Consider the following 21,388-nt stretch of genomic DNA (forward strand, 5'->3'; position numbering starts at 1 on the left):
AATGTCGGGTTTGTCCTCAGAGAAACCCTGTCTGGATAAAAATGATAAAAGGTTCCACAGCCATGAGTGCCTGTAGCTCTGATACTAGTCTTGCAGAAGTTATTGCTAGGAGAAGAGCTGTTTTCCAAGATAAAAACTTTGTATCAGCTGTAGTGGCTGGCTCAAAAGGAGACGGGGTGAGTTTTTCCAAGACATAACTGAGGTCCCATGCAGGTATTGGTGATCTCCTTGGAGGCCTTAAGTTTTTGGCTCCTCTGAGGTACTGCCTTAACAAAGGATGAGAAAAGATTGGTGGCTCTGTATGGTAATGAGCCGAAATGGCAGAGGCATGAATTTTAATTGATGAAAAGGATAAACCTTTGTCCAGCATCTCAGTTAAGTATTGCAAAATCTGTGGAATATGTGGTACAGCTGTGTCAATTCCTTGTGCCTGGTTCCATGCACATAATCTTTTCCATTTACCAGCGTTAAGACATTCTGGTACTAGGCCTTCTGGCCTCCAAAATGACATCCATCACAGCTTTAGTGAGAGGCACGTTTTGTAGGACTACATTATCCGCCATGCTGCCAGATTTAAGGTCATTAGCTGGCTGTGCAGGATCTGATTGTTTTGTTGGGATAGCAGATGAGGTATTTGAAGCAAGGTCCAAGCTGGGCATTGAGACAAGTTCCTTAGAATTGGATACCAGTACTGGCGGGGCTAGTCTGGGGCAATCAGTACCATCTTTGGCTTCTCTTGTCTGACCTTTAGCAGTACCTTGGGGAGGAGAGGCAGTGGAAGAAAAGCATAAACTGCTAAGCTTTTCCAGCTGAAAGATAGGGTGTCTAATTTCCGTGCTTGTCTGTGATAAGTCCTTGTGCAGAATCTTTTTAGTTGGTAGTTGTGTGGAGAGGCAAATAGATCCATCTCCGGGCATCCCCATTTCCTTGTTATCACGCTGAAGACTTGTGGATCCAATTTCCACTCATGAGGATCCATGAGGTTTCTGCTTATTTCGTCTGCCAGAGTATTTATCTTTCCTGGCAGGAACTGTGCCTGCAGATGTACTTGGAAAGTCAATGCTGTGTCCCATAAAGTCATGGCTAGTCTGCAAATGGGGTAAGAATGAGTGCCTCCCTGCTTGTTTATATACCACATGACCGTGGTGTTGTCTGTCTTATCAGTAGTTGTCCCAGATGAAGTAGGTCCTTGAAGGCTGTCAGAGCATTCTGAACATCTAGCATCTCTTTTTGATTGATATGTAGATGCATTTGGTTTGCGGACCATGTGCCTTGAATACACCTTCCTGCCATGTGGGCCCCCCAGGCATAAACTGATGCATCTGTTGTTAATGTTTGCCTGGCTGGGGGTAAAGTGAATGGCTGCCCCTTGTTCTGGTGGCAAGCCTTCGCCCACCATCGAAACTCCTGTTGCAGGCAGGGAATGAGGGTAATTATTGTTTCCAGACTGTGGCAATGTTGAGTCCAAACACTTTTTAGGTACCATTGAAGTTTCCTCATATGCAGTCTCGCATATGGAATTAGCAGAATGCAGGATGCCATTAAGCCCAAAGCCTGCAGAATTTTTCTTGCAGATAACTGGACCTTTGTTGCCAACAGGCTGAAATAGGTAGTCAGTTGTCTTTGTCTGGCGTGACATAAGCCATCTGGGCAGTTGTATTTAAGCTTGCACCCAGGAATATTATCTCATGACAGGGTACTAATTTTGATTTCTTTTCGTTGACTGTGTACCCTAGGCCGGTTAGCAATATCTTTACAATCGCCAGATGTAGTAGAATGTCCTTGTTCTCTGCTTGAATGAGGCAGTCGTCCAAGTAAGAATATATTTGTTTTCCTCTTTGGCTGCAGAATGCAATTACTGGTGCCAGGCACCTTGTGAAGACCCTGGGCGCAGTAGATAAGCCAAAGGGCAGTGCAGAGAATTGGTAGTTCATTGAGCCAGCTTTGAATCTGAGGTATCTTCTGCATGTTGGTCTGATTGGGACATGCAGGTATGCCTCTTTCAGGTCTAAAGTCACAAGCCAAGCCTTCTTGCCCAGCATGGGCAGACGTTGCTGTAGAGTCAACATTTTGAATTTTGGCATATCCAGAAACGTGTTTAGAATAGATAGGTCCAGTATTGGTCTCCAGGTCTTGTCCTTTCTTGGGACCAAGAAGTGTCTTGAATAAAATCCTTGTCCCTGCTCTTACTCTAGTACTTGTTGAATGGCCCTCATGTCCATGAGGGATGAGACTTGCTTTAGTGCCTCTGCCCATTGATGTTTTGGCAGGTCTGGCCAACCGTTTGTCCTTGGCAGGGTATGGAAGTGAAACTTGTAGCCTTGTGATTCTGTCTAGGACCCATTTGTCCTGGGTTATTATGTGCCAATTTTGTGAAAAAAGTGCTAGTTTTCCCCCTAAAGGTGCTGCCAGAAGATAAGTGCTTGGTGCAGGCAGGGGGAAGTCATTGGGACTGTTTCCTGTATGGCTGTGATTTGCCTTCTCCACTTTTGGAGGTAGAAGCACCCTATTGTTTAGACCTGTACGATCCTTGGGGCTGGGATCTGCCTCTTGGGTGTCTGTATCTGCCCTTTTGTGGTCTGTCTGACACTGGAAATGACCAATTCTTTGTAGGCCAGTGTCTGCTAAATCTAGGAGGCTGTACCTGTAAGAAATCCTTAACCGTTTGCATAGATTTAGCTTTGTCCTCCGTTTTCTTTAACACCTCTTCTGCTTTAACACCAAACGAGGTATCATGCTGTAATGGAGCATCTAATAATTTTGCTTTGACATGATCAGGCAGATTTTGTTCCTTTAACCAAGCATGCCTCCTGATGACAGAACCCGTAACAGCGGCCCTGCAGGAGGCCTCCAAAGAATCAAAACCACATTGCAAAGTAAGCTTTCCAACTTGTTCAGCTGCATGCAATAAATCCTGCATTTCTTTGTTTTTTGCACATTCAGAATTTATCAACATTTTCTGTTTAAGCAGTGACATCATATATTGCTGATATTTGAACATATGAAACTGACAATTTAAAGCCCCTATAGCCAAGGTAGCAGAAGTGTAAATCTTTTTTCCCCATCTGTCCAATGCCCTAGAATCCCTGTCTGAGGGGGTACAGTTTTTTGCAGCGGAAGACTTGACCCCTTTGGGACCCTGAGAGCCTGTTTCTGGGTCAGCAGCAGGGTTTTTGAAAAGGAATTTATGAGAGTCAGGAACCCTGTAAGTACCTGTCTGGCTTAACAGGAGCTGGAGGTAAGGAGTCAGGGGTCAGACTGGACTCTGAAAATATATCATCTACAATTTCTAACACAGGTGGAATAGCTAGGGGCCTGTGTTGGGGTAGTGAGCCTTTTCTTAGATTCTGAAAAATCTTGGCTCTCCCAGTGAAAATGCTCCCTCATGGTATGCAAGGATTCCCCAAAAGAGTAATCCTCAGGAGGAGAGGCTGAAGGGATAGATTCTTCAGCATCAGAATCCTCATAGGGAGGAAGAGAGTATTCCTGATCAGAAGGGGAATCAGATGAAATGGAAACCTGATCTGAAGATTCATATTCTGTCTCTGGCTTAGACCTTTTATCAGGTGGGGGATGGGAACCACTGATCAAAGTAATTAAGTCTTCGGCCATTTTCAGCATCTGTTTTCTGGGCATGGAGGCCTGTCCATGAGGCTGTTGTACTTGTTTCTTTGTCTTTAAAGGTAATTTAGTCTTTGCCTTTGAAGCTGAAGTCGTTTTAATGTATAATTGAGTAGGTCTGAAAACACCCTCAGAAGCTGATGCCTGCTCAGTGGCTCCAGACCCATCTGAGGGAATAGTCTCCGAAGGGCCAATACCTTGAGCTTCCAGCGGCCTAGGCGAGTCCACGTGGGAATTGGTAGCGGCCTGCGGGTCTAAAGTAGCGGGCATCAGGGGCTGCGAAGGCACCTCACTGAGAAGCGGCGACTGGCTTAGTAGAAGCCTCGTTGTCGGTTTTGGACCTCGGAAGCCTGCCCTTTTCTTTTTCTTTGCTTTTCTTGTGAATTCCGGTAGTCGGATGGCTATCCGACGACACTGTATAATTAAATCTTCTGCCAAAATAGTGTGATGCAAAATAGTACCGACGCTTAATAGTGCATTGGTTAAATCTAGCACAAAACCGACAACTAGCAACTTCGTGGTCAGGGCCTAGGCAAGGAATACAGTAAGAATGAAAGTCCTTATGAGGTATTTGCTTCCCACAAAAAATACAATTATTACCTTTTTCTGACATCAGTCTGGATCAAGAAAAAAGTTTCCCCAACGGGGTACTTAGCTTTCAATGAAGACTTTGGATCTGAAATTCGAACACAAAAAATCTCAGGAGTCGGCTGACCGGCACTTGCGAACTGCTTATGCTTCGGGCACCGCGCGGAAAGAAAGACTGAAGAAAATGGTGTCGGCTGCATCTTTTATACCCCTGGCGCTCTGACATCACGGAAGAGGCGACAGCAACTGACGCCGGCCCTAGACTTTGGAATTCAGGCCAACTGAGGGTAGCCTACCAGCAGGATAACCCAAGTGTAATGACTGCAACAGTGAAACACGAAGAACATCCTTGACCTCTCTGTTCTGCAGGAACATGCTCTACTGCCCCCACAGAGAGCAGGCAAAGGACTTGCTTTTGCACCTCTGCCCACTGGTTTGGAGGTAGATCTGGGAACCCTTTTTGGGTAGGAAGGTTGTGGAAAGGAAATTTGTATCTCTGGGACACTATGTTGAGAACCCAGTGGTCGTTGGTAATGGTGGCCCAAGTGCTTGCGTGAAAGGAGTGTTTTCCTCCTAGGGGTAGGTGAAGGTGGGCAGAGGGGAGGTCGGGAGGATGAGAGTCATTGTGAGTTCTTACCATAAGGGGGTGGCTTAGAACTCCCTGGTTTTGAAGTGGAGGTAGTCCACTGCTTAGATCTCTGCATTTCCTGGGGCTGCTGCCGGGGGGGGGCTCTGTTTCCACGGGTCCTAAACAAGGCCTGTTTACTTGTAGCAGGAAAGGACCAGTGGCTTGGAGGGAAAATGCCTGCTGAATCTAGGGGGCTGGACTTGTAAGAAATCTTTAACTGTTTGCATAAATTTTGCTTTTTCTTCCATCTTTTTTAAGACCTCTTCTGCCTTAGTGACAAATAAGTTATCTTTGTGCAAGGGTGTATCCAACAGTTTAGATTTGACATGGTCTGGTTGGGGTTGTTCCTTAAGCCAGGCACCTCTTCTAATGACAGATCCAGTCATTGCCCTGCAAGAAGCTTCTAGGGTGTCAAAACCACAGTGTAAGGTGTGTTTAGTTACTTGACTTTTAGAATGCATTTAAGTCTTGTAAATCTTTAGATTCAGCCCAAGCAGGAAAGGAGGACATTTTTTGTTTAAGGAGTTCCAAGGTATGTTGCTGATATTTAAGTACATGGAACTGACAATTTAGTGCCCTGACAGCAAGAGTAGCTGAGGTGTATACTTTTTTACCCCATCTGTCCAATGCTCGGGAATCCCTGTCTGAGGGGGTGGGATTCTTAGCAGGGGTTGCTTTAATCCCTTTAGGCCCTTGAGAAATGACCTCAGGGTCAGTTGTTGGATTTTTAAAAAGATATTTGTGTGAGTCAGGGACTCTGTAGTACCGGTCTGTTTTTCTGGGAGCAGAAGGCAAGAGCATCAGGAGTCAAGTTGGATTCAAGGAAAACCTCATCCAGAATCATCTGACTCTTGTTCAGACAAAACTACTGGGGACAGATTTATTTTCCTTCGTGAAGGGGAAGCTTGGCTTCCCCTGATCATCATGATAAGCTCTTCTGCCATGTTAAGCATTTGAGAGTGAGGGAATGTAGCAAGCGCCTGAGAGTGGGTAGTTGGTTTCTTGGGTGTGGTGCAAACCCTGGACCTAAGGAACTTGGTTGTTTTTGAAAGAACAGTAAGACATCTGTTTGTGTCAAGATTCGGAGGTGCGAAGGACTTCCTTGGAAGTCGGTGCCTGCTCAGCGGCTCCGGACCCATCCAAGGTAGAGACAACCACAGGATCCTTAGACGAAGAAGAGTTTTGCGGCATACCGGACTCTTAAAGGGTCTCTGTAGCGGCCTGTGAATCAACTGAAGCGGGCATCAGAGGCCACAAAAGCACCTCACTGAGCACCGGAGGACTAACAACTAGCTTAAAGGAAGCGTCGTTGGAAAGTATGGACCTGTGCGGTCTGTCTCTGTCTTTATCTTTACGTTTTTTTGGAAGATCTGCTGTCGGATGACTTACCGAAGCCATATCGGAATTCGAGGACTGTAAATAAAAATATACGGCTACAACAAGGGCCCAACGATGGACAGTTCTGGCGTTAAAGCACAGAAGCGACAACGGGGGACATCGTGGTCTGGGCCTAGGCAAGTGACGCATTAAGAGTGGAAGTCTCGGTGTGGTATTTGCTTTCCACAGGTGAGACAATTAACTTTTTCTGACATTAGTTAGTGCAAGAAAAAAGGATCCCCAACGGGGTACTTAGCTTACAAGACTTCAACTTCAATTCAGAAACTCAGGTGGCAGCCGACTGGCACTCATGCGAACTGCTTCTGCTTCGGGCTCTATGGCAAGAAAGACTGATGTAATGGCGTAGGCTGCCTTAGTTTATACCAGTGACGACCTGACGTCAGTCCTCAAGTGACATCAACCGACGGAGAAATACTAAGTCTCTGGTATTCGGGTCAGCAGTTGGCTACCCTGGCAGGGATAACCCAAATGTGATGACTGCAACAGTGAAACACGAAGAACATCAACTGCTTCTCTGTAAAACACTATAGACTTTTCTTTATTCATAATCAACCCTAAAGGCATATAAGGCAATTTTAAGTCAACATGAAAATTTTAAACACAAGCATATCTGCTCTGAAAATAAACAAAGAACAGTTATGAACGTAACATAAATGAGGATGTCCAATGATGCATTAGTAATAATTTATTGAGATTTTTGCCATAAGGACATGTCTGGCTTTACTTCCAAAGCTTTGCACTCCACCCCTTCCACAGAGGTATTTACCAAAGCACAAACAAAACATTTTTATAGGGGGATGCACCCTCATACCCCTATCTCTAAACTGTATTAACTCTTGATACTGCACAAACTCAGAATAAAAAGAAAAAATGTTTTAAAAGCAGCTCACATTGTCTCTTTACTCAAAGCTGTTTAATGTTGAAGAGTTGGTTTATTGTACACAAGGTCATCACATAAAATGTTGCTACCAAAAATTTAGAGAGATCAGACAAAGCATGTCAATAAGCACAAAAAAGAAAAAAACAAATAAGGGCAGCTAAGTGTACACAACTAAACAATTACATCTACCAGGAGGACATGAAGTAGAAGCAGTAAGTACCACCACCATGTTTAAATGCAGGAAAACATCTGGGAGCTAAATTTCCACCTATCATAAAATATCATCCATAACAGATAAAATACACCACCCACACAAAGTACAAATCATTCCAACAGCCTGGAAGGCTTAAGGGTGAATGAAAGAATTATCTAAATGTACAACAGTATATAGCTATGAAGCAAATGTTCTGCAACTGCAAGTCTCCAAATATCAACAGTTTTGTCTTTAGTTAACCTTTAAAAAAACACATGACAGAATGTGAAGAACAATGCTGATTATTTAAAGCTGACTTACAGACACTAAAGATGTTTTATATAAATTATTTTCTTACCAGCTTAAAACGTGGCAGAGGTATTTTGCTCACATCAATAGGACTTCGATCTGCAATGTTTACAAATCGTGCTTCCAGCACTGCTATGGCACACATCACATGAACCCATCTGTATAAAAGAAAAGATCAAAGGCGAAAATCACAGTTATAAACCAGTGCACTACCAAGAGAGGCATAACCAATCCAAATCATTTAAGAAAAATGTACACTAATAATCATAATGTCCAATCATGTGCGGAAATAAATATAAACCAGTAAAATAACGAGACTAAAAAACACACCGAAACATCCATATCAATCTAAATAGTAGCATATGACTTAAAACAGAAAAAATCAGCAGCAATGCCTCAAAGCAAACCAGCCGAATAAAATCATCAATTACATAAACACTACGCATTTATAGTAAAACACACCTGTCTGAAATTCAAAGACAAAGACGCCAGGAGTTTTCAAACATCAAAGAAAGGCAGCCATCAGCTAGCATAATTAAATGAATGAGAAATGCAAAAAATAAATAAATAAATAAAGCTGCAAGGCCATATAATAGAATTAAAGCCATACGCAATAAATATATAGTGTAAAGGCAGTAAAAGATGAAAACCGTCAACTACACATCTAAACAGAAAAGCACAATTATATCTAAAGAGAAAAGTACATTAGGAATCTATATACGCAAGTAAATAAAAAAAAAAAAAAAAGTACTATGGGGGTGGATAAAGTTTTAGTCAGTATTCAAAGGCCTAGATGGGACAGATGCAGACCATCCTTGGCAAAGCACTGTGGGCTGTTAATCATGTCCGGCCAAGCTGAAAAATATTGGATCCCTTTAGAATGATACCAGAAAGACAGCCAGTTGTTGAAGTCACTCATGTTTCCTCATAGTATGGCATCATCCTTGATGATAATATGCCGCTCAATGCTAGGATGATACCAGCATGAGACACACAGTCTGAAAGCTCCATAATGTCCAGGCAGGGGTGTCTTCTTTTCCCTTTGTTATTTTGCTTTACACTTCGAGCCACTGGCAAAAAATTATGGGACTTGGAAATTCAAGGATATAATTGGTACTGTAATTAAGAAAAGTCATTTTTATTTGCATATGACATTGTACCTGATAAAACCGGAAAAGGACATCTTAGTGTTGCTTCAATCTGTCTTCAACCTATGGGTTTCGGATCTGTCCTCGGATCTGACTCGGCCGTATACTCCAGCCTTGGAGCCGAAAACTGAGCTCCTCCTCTCCTACCCATAACTCTCCCTCCACCCTTCAGATAGAGTTTGCTGCTGATAATGAAAGAAAAAAACATTACCTAAAAATGCAAAAAAGCATTAGCCACACCCTAAAGCAGAATACATCAGGGGCTCAGATGACATAGCAGTGGGAGAGACCTGGATGAACGTTTGTCAAATCCTCCCAGGATGTGAGGAAGGGGGAAGGAGGGGGGAAAGGATGGAGACAAATGAAGGAACAACTCAGAGGAACGTTATGGTAAGAACATAACTTTTTTATCTGAAGTTGTTGTCCTCATTTGGTCTTCAACTTGTGGGACAGAGTCCCCAGCTAAATAAACCCTGGGTGGTCCTCATGGAAGGATATTCCAGAGCATGGCAGAGCCAAAGGAGGCCCTGCTCCTGGAACAGATACCCAATCTGTAATGGGATATGAAAGTGTGAGATGAAGACCAAGTAGCTGCTGAACAAATGTCATCGCTTGACACTCTGGACCAAAAGGCCATGGAAGTGGATACAGGCCTAGTGGAATGGGTCCTGATCTGATTTGGTAGAGGAATTCCTTTAGTGGAATAAGCCAATACAATGCACTTTGAGATCCAAGCAGCTAAAGATCACTTTAGTGACTGGTCTTCCTAATCTGGAGCTAGCAAGAGAGACAAAAAGTTGGTCCGATTTTCTGAAGTTTTTTGTCCTGTCCAAGTAAAACCGCAGCTGTCTGTGAACATCAAGCAGACAAAGTTTGTATTCTCCCTTGTTTTGGAAATTAGGAAAGAAGACTGGGAAGATTATTCACTTGGTTGATGTTGGCCGTCTGATGCAACCTTGGGTATAAAGGAAGGATCGTGTGAAGAGTTACCCTGTCCTTGTGAATAATAAGATAGGAGGGTTAATGGATAAGGCGTGAAGTTCTGAAACCCTCTTAGCAGAGGTGATAGCCACTAAGAAGGCAGTCTTCCAAGACAAAAATTGCAAAGCAAATCAACTGTGGCAGCTGATTCAAAGGGAGCAGAAACTAGAGCTTGTAACACCAAAGTGAGGTCCCCAAAGAGGCGTAGGATCCTTGACCAGAAACAGAAGTAGGAAAGTGCCCGCAAAAAAGCCTTATATATTTTTGTGGATGCCAAAGATGTAGAGTCTTCACCAACATAGACATTCAAGATGTCTGCCAACTGCACCCTGACTGTGGAAAAGCTAGCTCCACTGTTAAAAATGTGAGTCAAGAAATCTAGAACAGCTGGGACAGGAGCATTGAAAGGGTCTAACTGATGCTGTCTCACCCAAATAGAGAACCTCTTCCATTTGCTAGAATAAATCTTTCTGGTAGAGGCATTATGAGTGGCAATCAATATATTTTGAAGAGGAGAGGATAGCCCGGGAGTTCTAGCCATCAATGGAGGTGGAGTAGCCAAGCGGTTAGCTTCAGGCTGAGAATATGTGGATGTTGATTGCCTGAAGAGTGGGAGAGAAGATCTGGAATAGGATCATGAGTCCAAGGAGGACACACCAGGCGAGACCACAGAAAGGGGAACCAAACTTGAAGACAGAATGGGGTAATGAGGATGACTTTTCACTTCAACCTCTGAGCTTTCTGGAGGAATTTGGGTATCAGGGGAAGAAGAGGGTAAGCATAATGAAGACCGGGGTGCCAAGTATGGATCAGAGCATCTTCTGAGTGGCTCTCTTGGTGGGGGATCATAACAAAATACTCGCTGCACTTAGTACTGGAAGGAGGGAAAAGATCGCAGCAAGTTTGAGTCCATTTCTGGAAAATCATGTCTGCCACTGATGAGTTGAGAGATCACTCGTGAGGCATCGCAATGGTTCTGCTGAGCTTGTCTGCCAGAATGCTTGACTTCCCTGGAATGTGCGTTGCCACTAGAAAGCGTCCCACAGTCTCATGGCTTCTCGACATAGGGGGTAAGACTTGGTTCCCTCTGGTTTGATGATGTACCAGACAATAGACATGCTGTCTGTCTGGATGGCAACTGTCCCCATGAGAAGAGAGGCATGAAGAGCTTGCTATGCTAAAAGGACTGCCCTTGTCTCCAGGACACTGATATGCAAAATGGTCTCTAGAGGGGACCAGATGCCATAGACCATCCAGCCCAACCAATGCCCCGCTCAAGCTGGGAGGTGTCCGTGGTCACAGTGGCCTTGGTAGGAGATGGAAGGAACCTTCATCTTAAGTACAGATCCTGAGATCAAAGCCACCAGAGAAGAGACTCCTGCAGACATGAGATAGTTTTATGGGATAGTCCTTGGGTAGCTCAAGAAACACCACTGGATCGCTACAGTCTACTGAAGAACTCTCATATGAAGATGAGCCATTGTTAGAAGAGTAATTGTCACCACCATCGACCCCAATGCTCTGAGAATGAGAAAGGCAGGGGTAGGATAATATGAAAGAATAAGAGTTATGTGCAGCTGAAGAGACTCAATTCTGTCCTGGGGAAGGAAGGCCATGCACTGAGTTGTGTTCAATTGAGCCCCTATAACGTTGATGATCTGGACCGGATCCAGTTTGGAATTCGAAAGATTAATGGTTATGCCCAAGATCGAGGCTAGGTGGGAGAAACAATCCCTGGCTTGCAGAAGTCGATGCTTGGTGGGCACAGTGAGGAGCCAATCGTCCAAACAAGGAAACACATGGATCCCGAGCAGTCTCAGGTGAGCTGCAGCTACTATCATCACTTTGGTTAACACCCTGGGGGCTGTGGTGAGCCCAAAGGGGAATACCCTGAACTAAAAGTGATTGGGCTCCCAGCCGGAAGTGGAGGAACCTTCTGGAGAGTCTGTCCATTTTGATGTGGCAGTATGCATACTGAAGGTCTACTGAGCACATCCAATTGTCCTTCAGCAGGAAAGGCAGAATGGACTGTATAGTGACCATTCAGAATTTCATTTTGGCAACCAACTTGTTTAGGGAAGCGAGATCCAGAATTGGTCTGAAGTACCCAGTCTTCTTTGGCACCAAAAAGAATCTTGAATAGATGCCTCATCCAACTGGTCTTTGGAGACAGGTTGGATGTCTCTTTCCCAGCAGCTTTGCAATTTCAAGGGCTGCCACCTCCCTCTGATTATGTAGCACATCTGGGAGGTTTTGAGTCGGCTTTGAGGACTTGAAAAATGGGATGCCGTAACATCTGGATATAATTTTTAACATCCAATGATCAGCAGTGATGGATTCCCAGGTTGTTGGGTGTAGGGAAAAATGTCCCCCGACTGCCTCCAGAGTAGAGCAGTCGAACAATTCCTCAGGATTGCTGAAAGGGCCTGCCCAAGAACATATTTCGAGACCCCTGATTTCTCGGACCCTCCTTGCCTTGGGGGCGGTGTCTGCCATTGGAGCAGTAAAAAAGTCTTCCTGCGAGTCCTTGAAAGGACCCAGAGATTTCGAAACCACAGCTTCTTACCACCACACTAATTCTTGGAATAGGACCTTTGTGGGGTAGAAAGCGTATTCCGAGAGCAGTTAGGGTCTTTCCGCCTTTCTCACACTAGGAGAGAGTGTCTTTGACCATGGGACCAAAAGGAAAGGACCTGTAGAAGGGTGGGTTGATTAAAGGATGACTTCCTTGAAGGGTTCTGAGAATTCACATAGCTGGATCCAGGCGTGACACCTAATAGCAATGCCCAACCTGGCTGCCCTAGAGGTACCATTCGTCTCAAATGAAAGTAGCCTCATGAACGTGCTGGAGATGGAGTGGAGGGTGGCCATTCTGGAGAAGATCTTGTCCTCTTCAGACATGGAACCTGGAACAGATTTAGAGATTTCCTTAACAAGATCTCTCTCAAGTCTGATTTCATGTGCCAGATAATTCAGCATATGCAGAGAAAAGGTCGCTGGAGAGTACACTCACCCACCAAATCTGTCCAACGCCCTAGACTTCCTGTCCAGGGGGTGAACCAAAGAGCTGTCCTGGGCCAGCTCTTACATAGTGGCTGCTGCCACCACCATTGCATCGACCGGTACGTCCTTTGTCCAGTGCAGCCTACCTGACGGGGAGCTAAGAATCTTATCTGGCATTTTTGGTATGAGCTCTACAATGTCCAGTTCCTTCCAAGACCGGTGAGATATCAAGTTTATCAAGGGATCCACAGGGAGGGGAAACCCAGGATGTAGATGTATCTGTTCCAAAGGCTTCCAGGAACACAGACCCATCAAAGTCAGGTTTGTGGATGAACCATCCACCTTTATATCAAAGGATCTCCATGATATCCCCAAAGGAGATATCCTCAGGTTGGGATATGGGGGAACCTTCCCCTTTATCCAAGTCCGTGTCTTGGGTCATGGATTCCAGTGGGGAATCCAAGTGCCTCTTTTTACATGTGTGCTTCCAGTGCATCTCCTCAGGGGGATGCACCGGGGAGGTGTTGGAAGACTCAGGGTGCTCCTGAAGAGAAGACACCTGCAAGCTTGGAGCAGGCTGTCCAAAAGAAGACAGGAGGAAGGGATCCTGCGTGACCAATTCAAAAGGAAGGGGCGTCAGGTCCAAAGGAGGAAGAGTCGATACTCGTGGGGGGCCGAGAGAACCCTCTCAACTACTTCAAAAGCCGAGGGCGAATGAGACGGGCAACTCCGTAGGGCTGAAGCCCAACAAATCCCCACCACTCCCAGCACTAAAGCTGGAGTTGGAATTGAACTGTCAAACGCAGAGGTGCTGAGGGGAAGGGGCAGCTCAGAAAATCTAGTAGCTGACGTAAACCCCTCGGACTCTATGCTGAAGCTACAGCTTCGAGTGTCTGTCGGTCCTGAAGACACTAGGGCTGAACCATTCAAGGTGATGGTTAGCAACAAAGAACAGGTACCTATTGGTGCCGAATCTCAAAACTCGGGATCCTCGAACATGAGGGCTCCGAAATTGAAGGACAGATCAGAGAAGGAGAAACATGGCATAAATACAGGCTGAGCACCCATGGCTTCAGCGGGAGCTGGGGCTGGCAAAACTCCCAATTGAATCTGTTCCTTCAAAAACGTACTCATCAACCTGTCCACCTCGAACTCTGAAAGGCTCTGGGAGGAGCTGGCAAAAGAGGCTGATGACTCCGGCTTGAATTGATGCCTGGGCAAAGCCAAAATGGGAGACTTAGGCATCGGACCCATCGGCTCCAGTGAAAAACGAGGAGATTGGAGCCAAGGGGAAGAAATAGAAGGGTGGCTTTTAGCTGGCAGTTCAGCTGCAGGAAAGTACAGTTGTGTACACTTACCATAAATATAGATGTTCGAGTGTATTTACTGTTGCAGTCATTACATTTGGGTAATCTGCTGGAAGGTTGCCCTCAGTCGGCCTGAATAACAAAGTAGTTGGTCCTGCACTGGTTGCCGTCTCCTCTTCCATGACGTCAGGGGTATAAAAACATGCAGCCGACGCCATTTTATTTAGTTTTTCTTGAACCAGATGTCAGGTGCCCCCCAAATGGGGAGCAAAAAAAAAAAAAAAAAAAAATGTGTATATGTGTATATATATATATATATATATATATATATATATATATATATATATATAAAAACAGAATACATAAATGCACTTTTAGCAACATAAACTTTACCTTCATCTAAAAACAAATACACCACAAGGGCTTTAGTATATAGAGAAGGAAAGAAAAGTTATAGAAAAGGGGGATGGCGGGTGGGTAACCCGGACTGCAACAGTGAATACACTCGGACATCTACATTTATGGTAAGTGTGCACAACTGTACTATGTTCTTCGTGTTTCACTGTTGCAGTCATTACATTTGGGTAGAATCCCAAAGCTAAGGATGGAACTAAATAGCATTAGGAGTGGCTATAAGGCCCTGCAGAACTGCAGTGGCAAAGCCTGCTCTGGATTTGGAGATGAGAGGCAAATGATAATGCTTTGTGAAGGTATGAACAGAGCTCCAAGTAGCAGCCTCTAGAATGTCTTTATTTGGAACCCCTCTGAGAAATGCTGCTGAGGTAGAGGCAGCCCTGGTGGAATGTGATCTGATCCCCTTGGGCACAGGTTTACCATGGTGCAAGTAGCAGAAACTAATGCAGTGGCTTATCCACTTACAAATAGTCTGCTTTGAAATAGCCTTCCCCTCTGACCCTGCAGAAAATGCTACCAGTAGTTGCTCAGACTTTCTTAGAGATATGGTCCTGTTTAAGTAAGATCTTAGTGGTCTGTGTACGTCCAATGAATGCAGAATCCGTTCCCCCTTGTTCTGCAGATTTGGGTAAAATGTTGGCAGGTGAATTGTCTGGTTAAGAGCCACACTGGATACCACCTTAGGCATAAAAGAAGGATTGGTCCTGAGGGACACCCTGTCCGTGTAAAATGTAATAAAAGGCTCCACAGCCATGAGAGCCTGTAGTTCTGAAACCCTTCTTGCTGAAGTGACTGCCAAGAGAAAAGCTGTTTTCCAAGATGGAAATTTTATATCCGCAGTAGCTGCTGGTTCAAAAGTAGGCAGGGTGAGTTTTTCCAGCACAAAATTGAGGTCCAGTGCAGGTGTTGGTGATCTTCTGGGAGGCCTTAAATTTTTAGCCCACCTAAGATACTGTTTAAGCAGCGGATGAGAAAAGAGGGGAGGGCTCCGTGTTGTAATGAGCCGAGAAGGCAGAGGCATGGATTTTTATTGAAAAAAAGGATAGGCCCTTGTCAAGCATCTCAGTCAAATATTGTAAAATCTGAAGAACACTGGGCTTTGCTGCGTCTGTTCCTTGTGCTTGGTTCCAAGCACAGAATCTCTTCCATTTATTAGCATAAGATTTTCTAGTACTAGGCCTTCTGGCTTCCAAAATGACATCCATCACAAATTTACTGAGAGGTGTTATTTGAATAATTAAATGATCAGCCATGCTGCAAGATTCAGAGTTTGGAGCTGAGTGTGCAGAATTTGATTGTTCTGCTGAGACAGTAGATGAGGTATGTGAGGCAAGTACCAGGGAGGAAGTGGAGACATATTCATTAGAATTGGGTACCAGTGCTGGTGAGGCCAGTCCGGAGCAACTAGAATCATTTTTGTTTTTTCCTGTCTGACTTTTAGTAAGACTTTGGAGAGAAGAGGCAGAGGGGGAAAAGCATAGACTGATAGGTTTTTCCAAATGAAGGATAGGGCATCCACTTTCCATGCTTTTCTGTGATAAGTTCTTGGCAGAATTTGTCCAGCTGATAATTTTGGGGAGAGGCAAATAGATCTATGTCTAGGCTCCCCCATTCCCGTGTTAACATGTTGAAGATTTGTGGATCCAGTTTCCATTCATGCGGGTCCATAAGATTTCTGCTTAGGTCGTTTGCTAGAGTATTTTGCTTTCCTGGCAGGAATTGAGCTTGAAAATGTATTTGGTAAGTCAAAGCTATGTTCCACAATGCCATGACTAGTCTGCAAAGGGGGTAGGAATGTGTACCCCCCTGCTTGTTTATGTACCACATAACCGTGGTGTTGTCCGTCTTTCAGTAGTTGCCCTGGATGAGTAAGTCCTTGAAAGCTGTCAGAGCATTCTGAACAGCTAGCATCTCTTTCTGGTTGATATGCAGATGTATTTGTTTTGGGCTCCATTTGTCCTGAATGCATCTCCCTGCCAGGTGGGCCCCCAAGCATAATCTGATGCGTCTGTAGTTAGGGTTTGGGTGGCAAGGGGTAGAGTGAATGACAGTCCCTTGTTTTGGTGACATGTCTCTTCCCACCAAAGAAACTCCTGTTGTAGGCAGGGAATGAGAGGAATCATTGTTTCCAGACTGTGACAATGTTGACTCCATAAACTTTTTAGGTACCATTGAAGTTTCCCTCATATGCAGTCTTGCATATGGAATTAGTAGAATGCAGGATGCCATGAACGACAAAGCCTGCAGAATTTGTCTTGCAGATAACTGGGTTTTGGTTGCCTTTTGTTTGAAGTAGTTGTCAGTTGCCTTTGTTTGTCTGGAGTAAGGTAAGCCATCTGGGCAGTTGTATTCAAGCTTGCACCCAGGAATATAATTATTTGAGAGGGTACCAGTTGGGATTTCTTTTTGTTTATTGTGAACCCTAGGCATGTTAGAAGACTTTTTACAAATGCCAGATGTTGAAGAAGAGTGTCCTTGTCCTCTGTTTGAATGAGACAGTCGTCCAGATAAGGATTAATTTGTCTGCTTCTTTGTCTGCAAAATGCAAATACTGGTGCCAGGCACTTTGTAAAGACCCTAGGCGCAGTAGATAAGCCAAACGGCAGTGCAAAGAATTGGTAATACAAAAAACCTGCCTTGAAGCGGAGGTATCTTCTGCATGATTCCCTTAGTGGGATATGCAGGTATGCCTCTTTTAAGTCTAGAGTCACTAAAGTACAGTTGTGTACACTTACCATAAATGTAGATGTTCGAGTGTATTCACTGTTGCAGTCATTACATTTGGGTAATCCTGCTGGTAGGCTGCCCTCAGCCGGCCTGAATTCCCAAGTCTTGGGTCCTGCGTAGGCCGCCGTCACCCCTTCCCTGACGTCAGGTCATCAGGGGTATAAAAGAAGCAGCTGACGCCATTTTCTTTAGTTCCCCAGATGTCAGGTGCCCCCAAAAAGGGTAGGCAAACTTTATATATATATATATATATATATATATATATATATATATATATATATATATATATATATATATATATATATATATATATGTATATTCAGAAATACACCAATATAAATTTTACCTTCATCTATAAGCAAACACACCACATAGGTAGTATAAATCAGAGAAGGAAAGATAAGATCCAAAAAGAAAAAAGGGGGAAGGCGGGTGGGTAACCTGGACTGCAACAGTGAATACACTCGAACATCTACATTTATGGTAAGTGTACACTACTGTACTATGTTCTTCGTGTTTCACTGTTGCAGTCATTACATTTGAGTAGAGTCCCAAAGCTATGGTTGGGAGGCTGGAACTAGACAGCAGTAGGAGCGGCTATGAGGCCCTGCAGAACTGCAGTGGCAAAGCCTGCCCTGGATTTAGAGTAGAGTGGCAGATGATAATGCTTTGTAAAGGTGTGCACTGAACTCCAAGTAGCCGCCTCTAAAATGTCTCTGGCTGGTACTCCCCAGAGAAAGGCTGCTGAGGTGGCTGCAGCTCTAGTGGTATGAGGCCTAATGCCCTTAGGCACTGGCTTGCCATGGTGTAAGTTGCAGAAATGAATGCAGTGGCCTAACCACTTAGAAATAGCCTGCTTTCAGATAGGCTTTCCCTTGTGATCCTGCAGCATATGCCACTAGTAATTGCTCTGTCTTCCTGAAAGCTTTGATTCTGTCCAAGTAGAAACTAAAGCTGTCTGTGTATGTCCAAAGAATGCAGAATTCTCTCCCCCTTGTTCTGTGGATTTGGGTAAAAGGTTGGCAGATGGATGGCTTGGTTAAGAGCCACACTGGATGCTACTTTAGGCATAAATGTTGGGTTTGTCCTCAGGGAGACCCTGTCTGGATTAAAAATAATGAAAGGTTCCACAGCCATGAGCGCCTGTAGCTCTGAAACTCGTCTTGCAGAAGTAATTGCTAAGAGCAGAGCTGTTTTTCCAAGATAAAAACTTCAAATCAGCAGTAGCAGCTGGCTCAAAAGGAGGAAGGGTGAGCTTTTCCAAGACATAGTTGAGGTCCCATGCAGGTATTGGTAGTCTCCTTGGGGGCATTAAATTTTTGGCTCCTCTGAGGTACTGCCTTAATAAAGGGTGAGAATAAAGTGGTGGCTCTGTATTGTAATGAGCTGAAATGGCAGAGGCATGAATTTTAATTGATGAAAAAGATAGGCATTTGTCCAGCATCTCAGTTAAGTATTGCAAAATCTGAGGAATATTTGGTACCGCTGTATCAGTTCCTTGTGCCTGGTTCCAGGCACAGAATCTTTTCCATTTTCCAGCATAAGACTTTCTAGTACTAGGCCTTCTGGCTTCCAGAATGACATCCATCACAGCTTTGCTGAGAGGTGTTTTTTGTATGACTACATTATCCGCCATAGGCTATCAGCCCTAGGGCCTATACAAGCCTAGCCATAACAATTCCCTGATTTTTTTTCCCACACTATTTACTTCTCTGGACCCCTGTCTAGCAGGGCGACTGACGGGATCCCGGGGATGAATTTCATTCCTCCCATCCAATTGTCAAGGTTCCTTTTGAAGAGGACCAAAGAGGCACTCTGCTTGACAGTCTGGGGCAATCAGTATCATGTTTGACTTCTCCTGTCTGACCTTTACGAGCACCTTGGGGAGGAGGGGCAGTGGAGGAAAGGCAAATAGATCTATGTCCGGGCATCCCCATTTCCTTGTTATCATGCTGAAGACTTGTGGATCCAGCTTCCACTTGTGGGGATCCATGAGGTTTCTGCTTAGTTCGTCTGCCAGAGTATTTTCCTTTCCTGGCAGGAATTGTGGCTGCAGATGTGCTTGGTAAGTCAAAGCTGTGTCCCACAAAGTCATGGCTAGTCTGCAAAGGGGGTAAGAATGTGTGCCCACTGCTTGTTTATATACCACATGACAGTGGTGTTGTCTGTCTTTATCAGTAGTTGTCCCGGATGAAGTAGGTCGTTGAAGGTTGTCAGGGCATTTTTAACAGCTAACATCTCTTTTTGATTGATATATAGATGAATTTGGTTTGAAGACCATGTGCCCTGAATGCATCTTCCTGCCATGTGGGTTCCCCAGGCATAGTCTGATGCGTCTGTTGTTAGTGTCTGCCTGGCTGGAGGTAATGTGAATGGCTGTCCCTTGTTCTGGTGACAAGCCTTTGCCCACCATCGAAACTCCTGCTGCAGGCAGGGAATGAGAGTAATGACTGTTTCCAGGCTGTGGCAATGCTGAGTCGAAACACTTTTTAGGTACCATTGAAGTTTCCTGATATGCAGTCTTGCATATGGAATTAGTAGGATGCAGGACGCCAGGAAGCCCAAAGCCTGCAGAATTTTTCTTGCAGATAACTGGGCCTTTGTTACCAACTTTTTGAAATAGGTAGTCAGTTGCCTTTGTTTGTCTGGCGTGAGATAAGCCATCTGGGCAGTTATCATCAAGCTTGCACCCGGGAATGTTATCTCTTGTGAGGGTACTAGTTTTGATTTCTTTTTGTTGACTGTGTACCCTAGGCATGTTAGAAGTCTTTTCACAAACGCCAGATGTTGAAGAAGAATGTCCTTGTTCTCTGCTTGAATGAGACAGTCATCCTAGTAAGGATATATTTGTATTCCTCTGTCTGCAGAATGCAATTACTGGTGCCAGGCACTTTGTAAAGACCCTGGGCGCAGTAGATAAGCCAAAGGGCAGTGCAGAGAATTGGTAATGCATTGAACAAGCCTTGAATCTTAGGTATCTTCTGCATGATTGTCTGATAGGAACATGCAGGTATGCCTCTTTAAGGTCTAAAGTCACAAGCCAAGCTTTCTTGCCCAGCATGGGCAGAAGCTGCTGCAAAGTCAACATTTTGAATTTTGGAATATCCAGGAAAGTGTTCAGAATAGATAGGTCCAGTATCGGCCTCTAGGCCTTGTCCTTTCTTGGTACCAAGCACAGTCTTGAGTAAAATCCTTGTCCCTGCTCTTGCTCTGGTACTTGTTGAATGGCCCCCATGTCCATGAGGGATGAGACTTGTTTTTGTGCCTCTGCCCATTGATTTTTTGGCAGATCTGGCCAGCCGTTTGCCTTTGGCAGAGTATGGAAATGGAACTTGTAGCCTTGTGACACTATGTTTAGAACCCACTTGTCCTGGGTTATGATGTGCCAATTTTGAGCAAAAAGTGCAAATTTTCCCCCTAAGGGTGTTGCCAGAAGATAAGTGCTTGGTGCCGGCAGGGGGAAGTCATTGGGACTGTTTTCTGTATGTTTGGGAATCTATCTTCTCTAGCTTTGGAGGTAGAAGCACCCCATTACTTGGACCTATAAGAACCTTGCGCCTAGGATCTGCCCCTAGGGCGTCTAGGTCTGCCCCTTTGAGGTCTGTCTGACACAGGAAAGGACCAATTTTTTGTAGGCCAGTGTCTACTAAACCTAGGTGGCTGTACTTGTAAAAAAATCTTTGACAGTTTGCATAGATTTAGCTTTGTCCTCCATTTTCTTTAACACCTCTTCTGCCTTAACACCAAACAAAGTATCATGCTGTAAAGGTGCATTTAGTAATTTAACTTTAACATGATCAGGCAGATTTTGTTCCTTTAACCAAGCATGCCTCCTAATTACAGGACCCGTAACTGCGGCCCTGCAAGAGGCCTCCAAAGAATCAAAACAACATTGCAAAGTATGTTTTCCAACTTATTCTACTGCATACAATAAATCCTGCATTTCCTCGTTTTCTGCACATTCAGAATTTAACATTTTCTGTTTAAGCAATCCCATGACATGATGCTGATACTTAAGTATATAAAATTGACAGTTTAAGGCCCTTATAGCCAAAGTTGCAGATGTGTAAACCTTTTTTCCCCATCTATCCAGTGCCCTTGAATCTCTGTCAGAGGGGATTGGGTTTTTTGCAGTGGAAGCCTTAACTCCCTTTGGATCCTGCGAAATAGTTTCTGGGTCAGCAGCAGGGT

General features: G+C 44.5%; 1 protein-coding gene across 2 annotated transcripts in view; it reads right to left on the reverse strand.

Moving 5' to 3' along the window:
• The window catches only part of KDM4A (lysine demethylase 4A), a 2,334,711-nt gene that overhangs the window by 536,535 nt on the left and 1,776,788 nt on the right, over positions 1-21,388 (reverse strand). For both annotated transcript variants that reach the window (XM_044085421.1, XM_044085420.1), the window contains exon 17: positions 7,667-7,775. In XM_044085421.1, coding sequence (XP_043941356.1) covers positions 7,667-7,775 — 109 coding nt within the window. The remainder of the gene's footprint in view (positions 1-7,666; positions 7,776-21,388) is intronic.

This window comes from Protopterus annectens, chromosome 10.part0 (genome assembly GCF_019279795.1).
Source record: "Protopterus annectens isolate FY-2018-M chromosome 10.part0, PAN1.0, whole genome shotgun sequence".
Classification (NCBI taxonomy): domain Eukaryota; kingdom Metazoa; phylum Chordata; order Ceratodontiformes; family Protopteridae; genus Protopterus; species Protopterus annectens.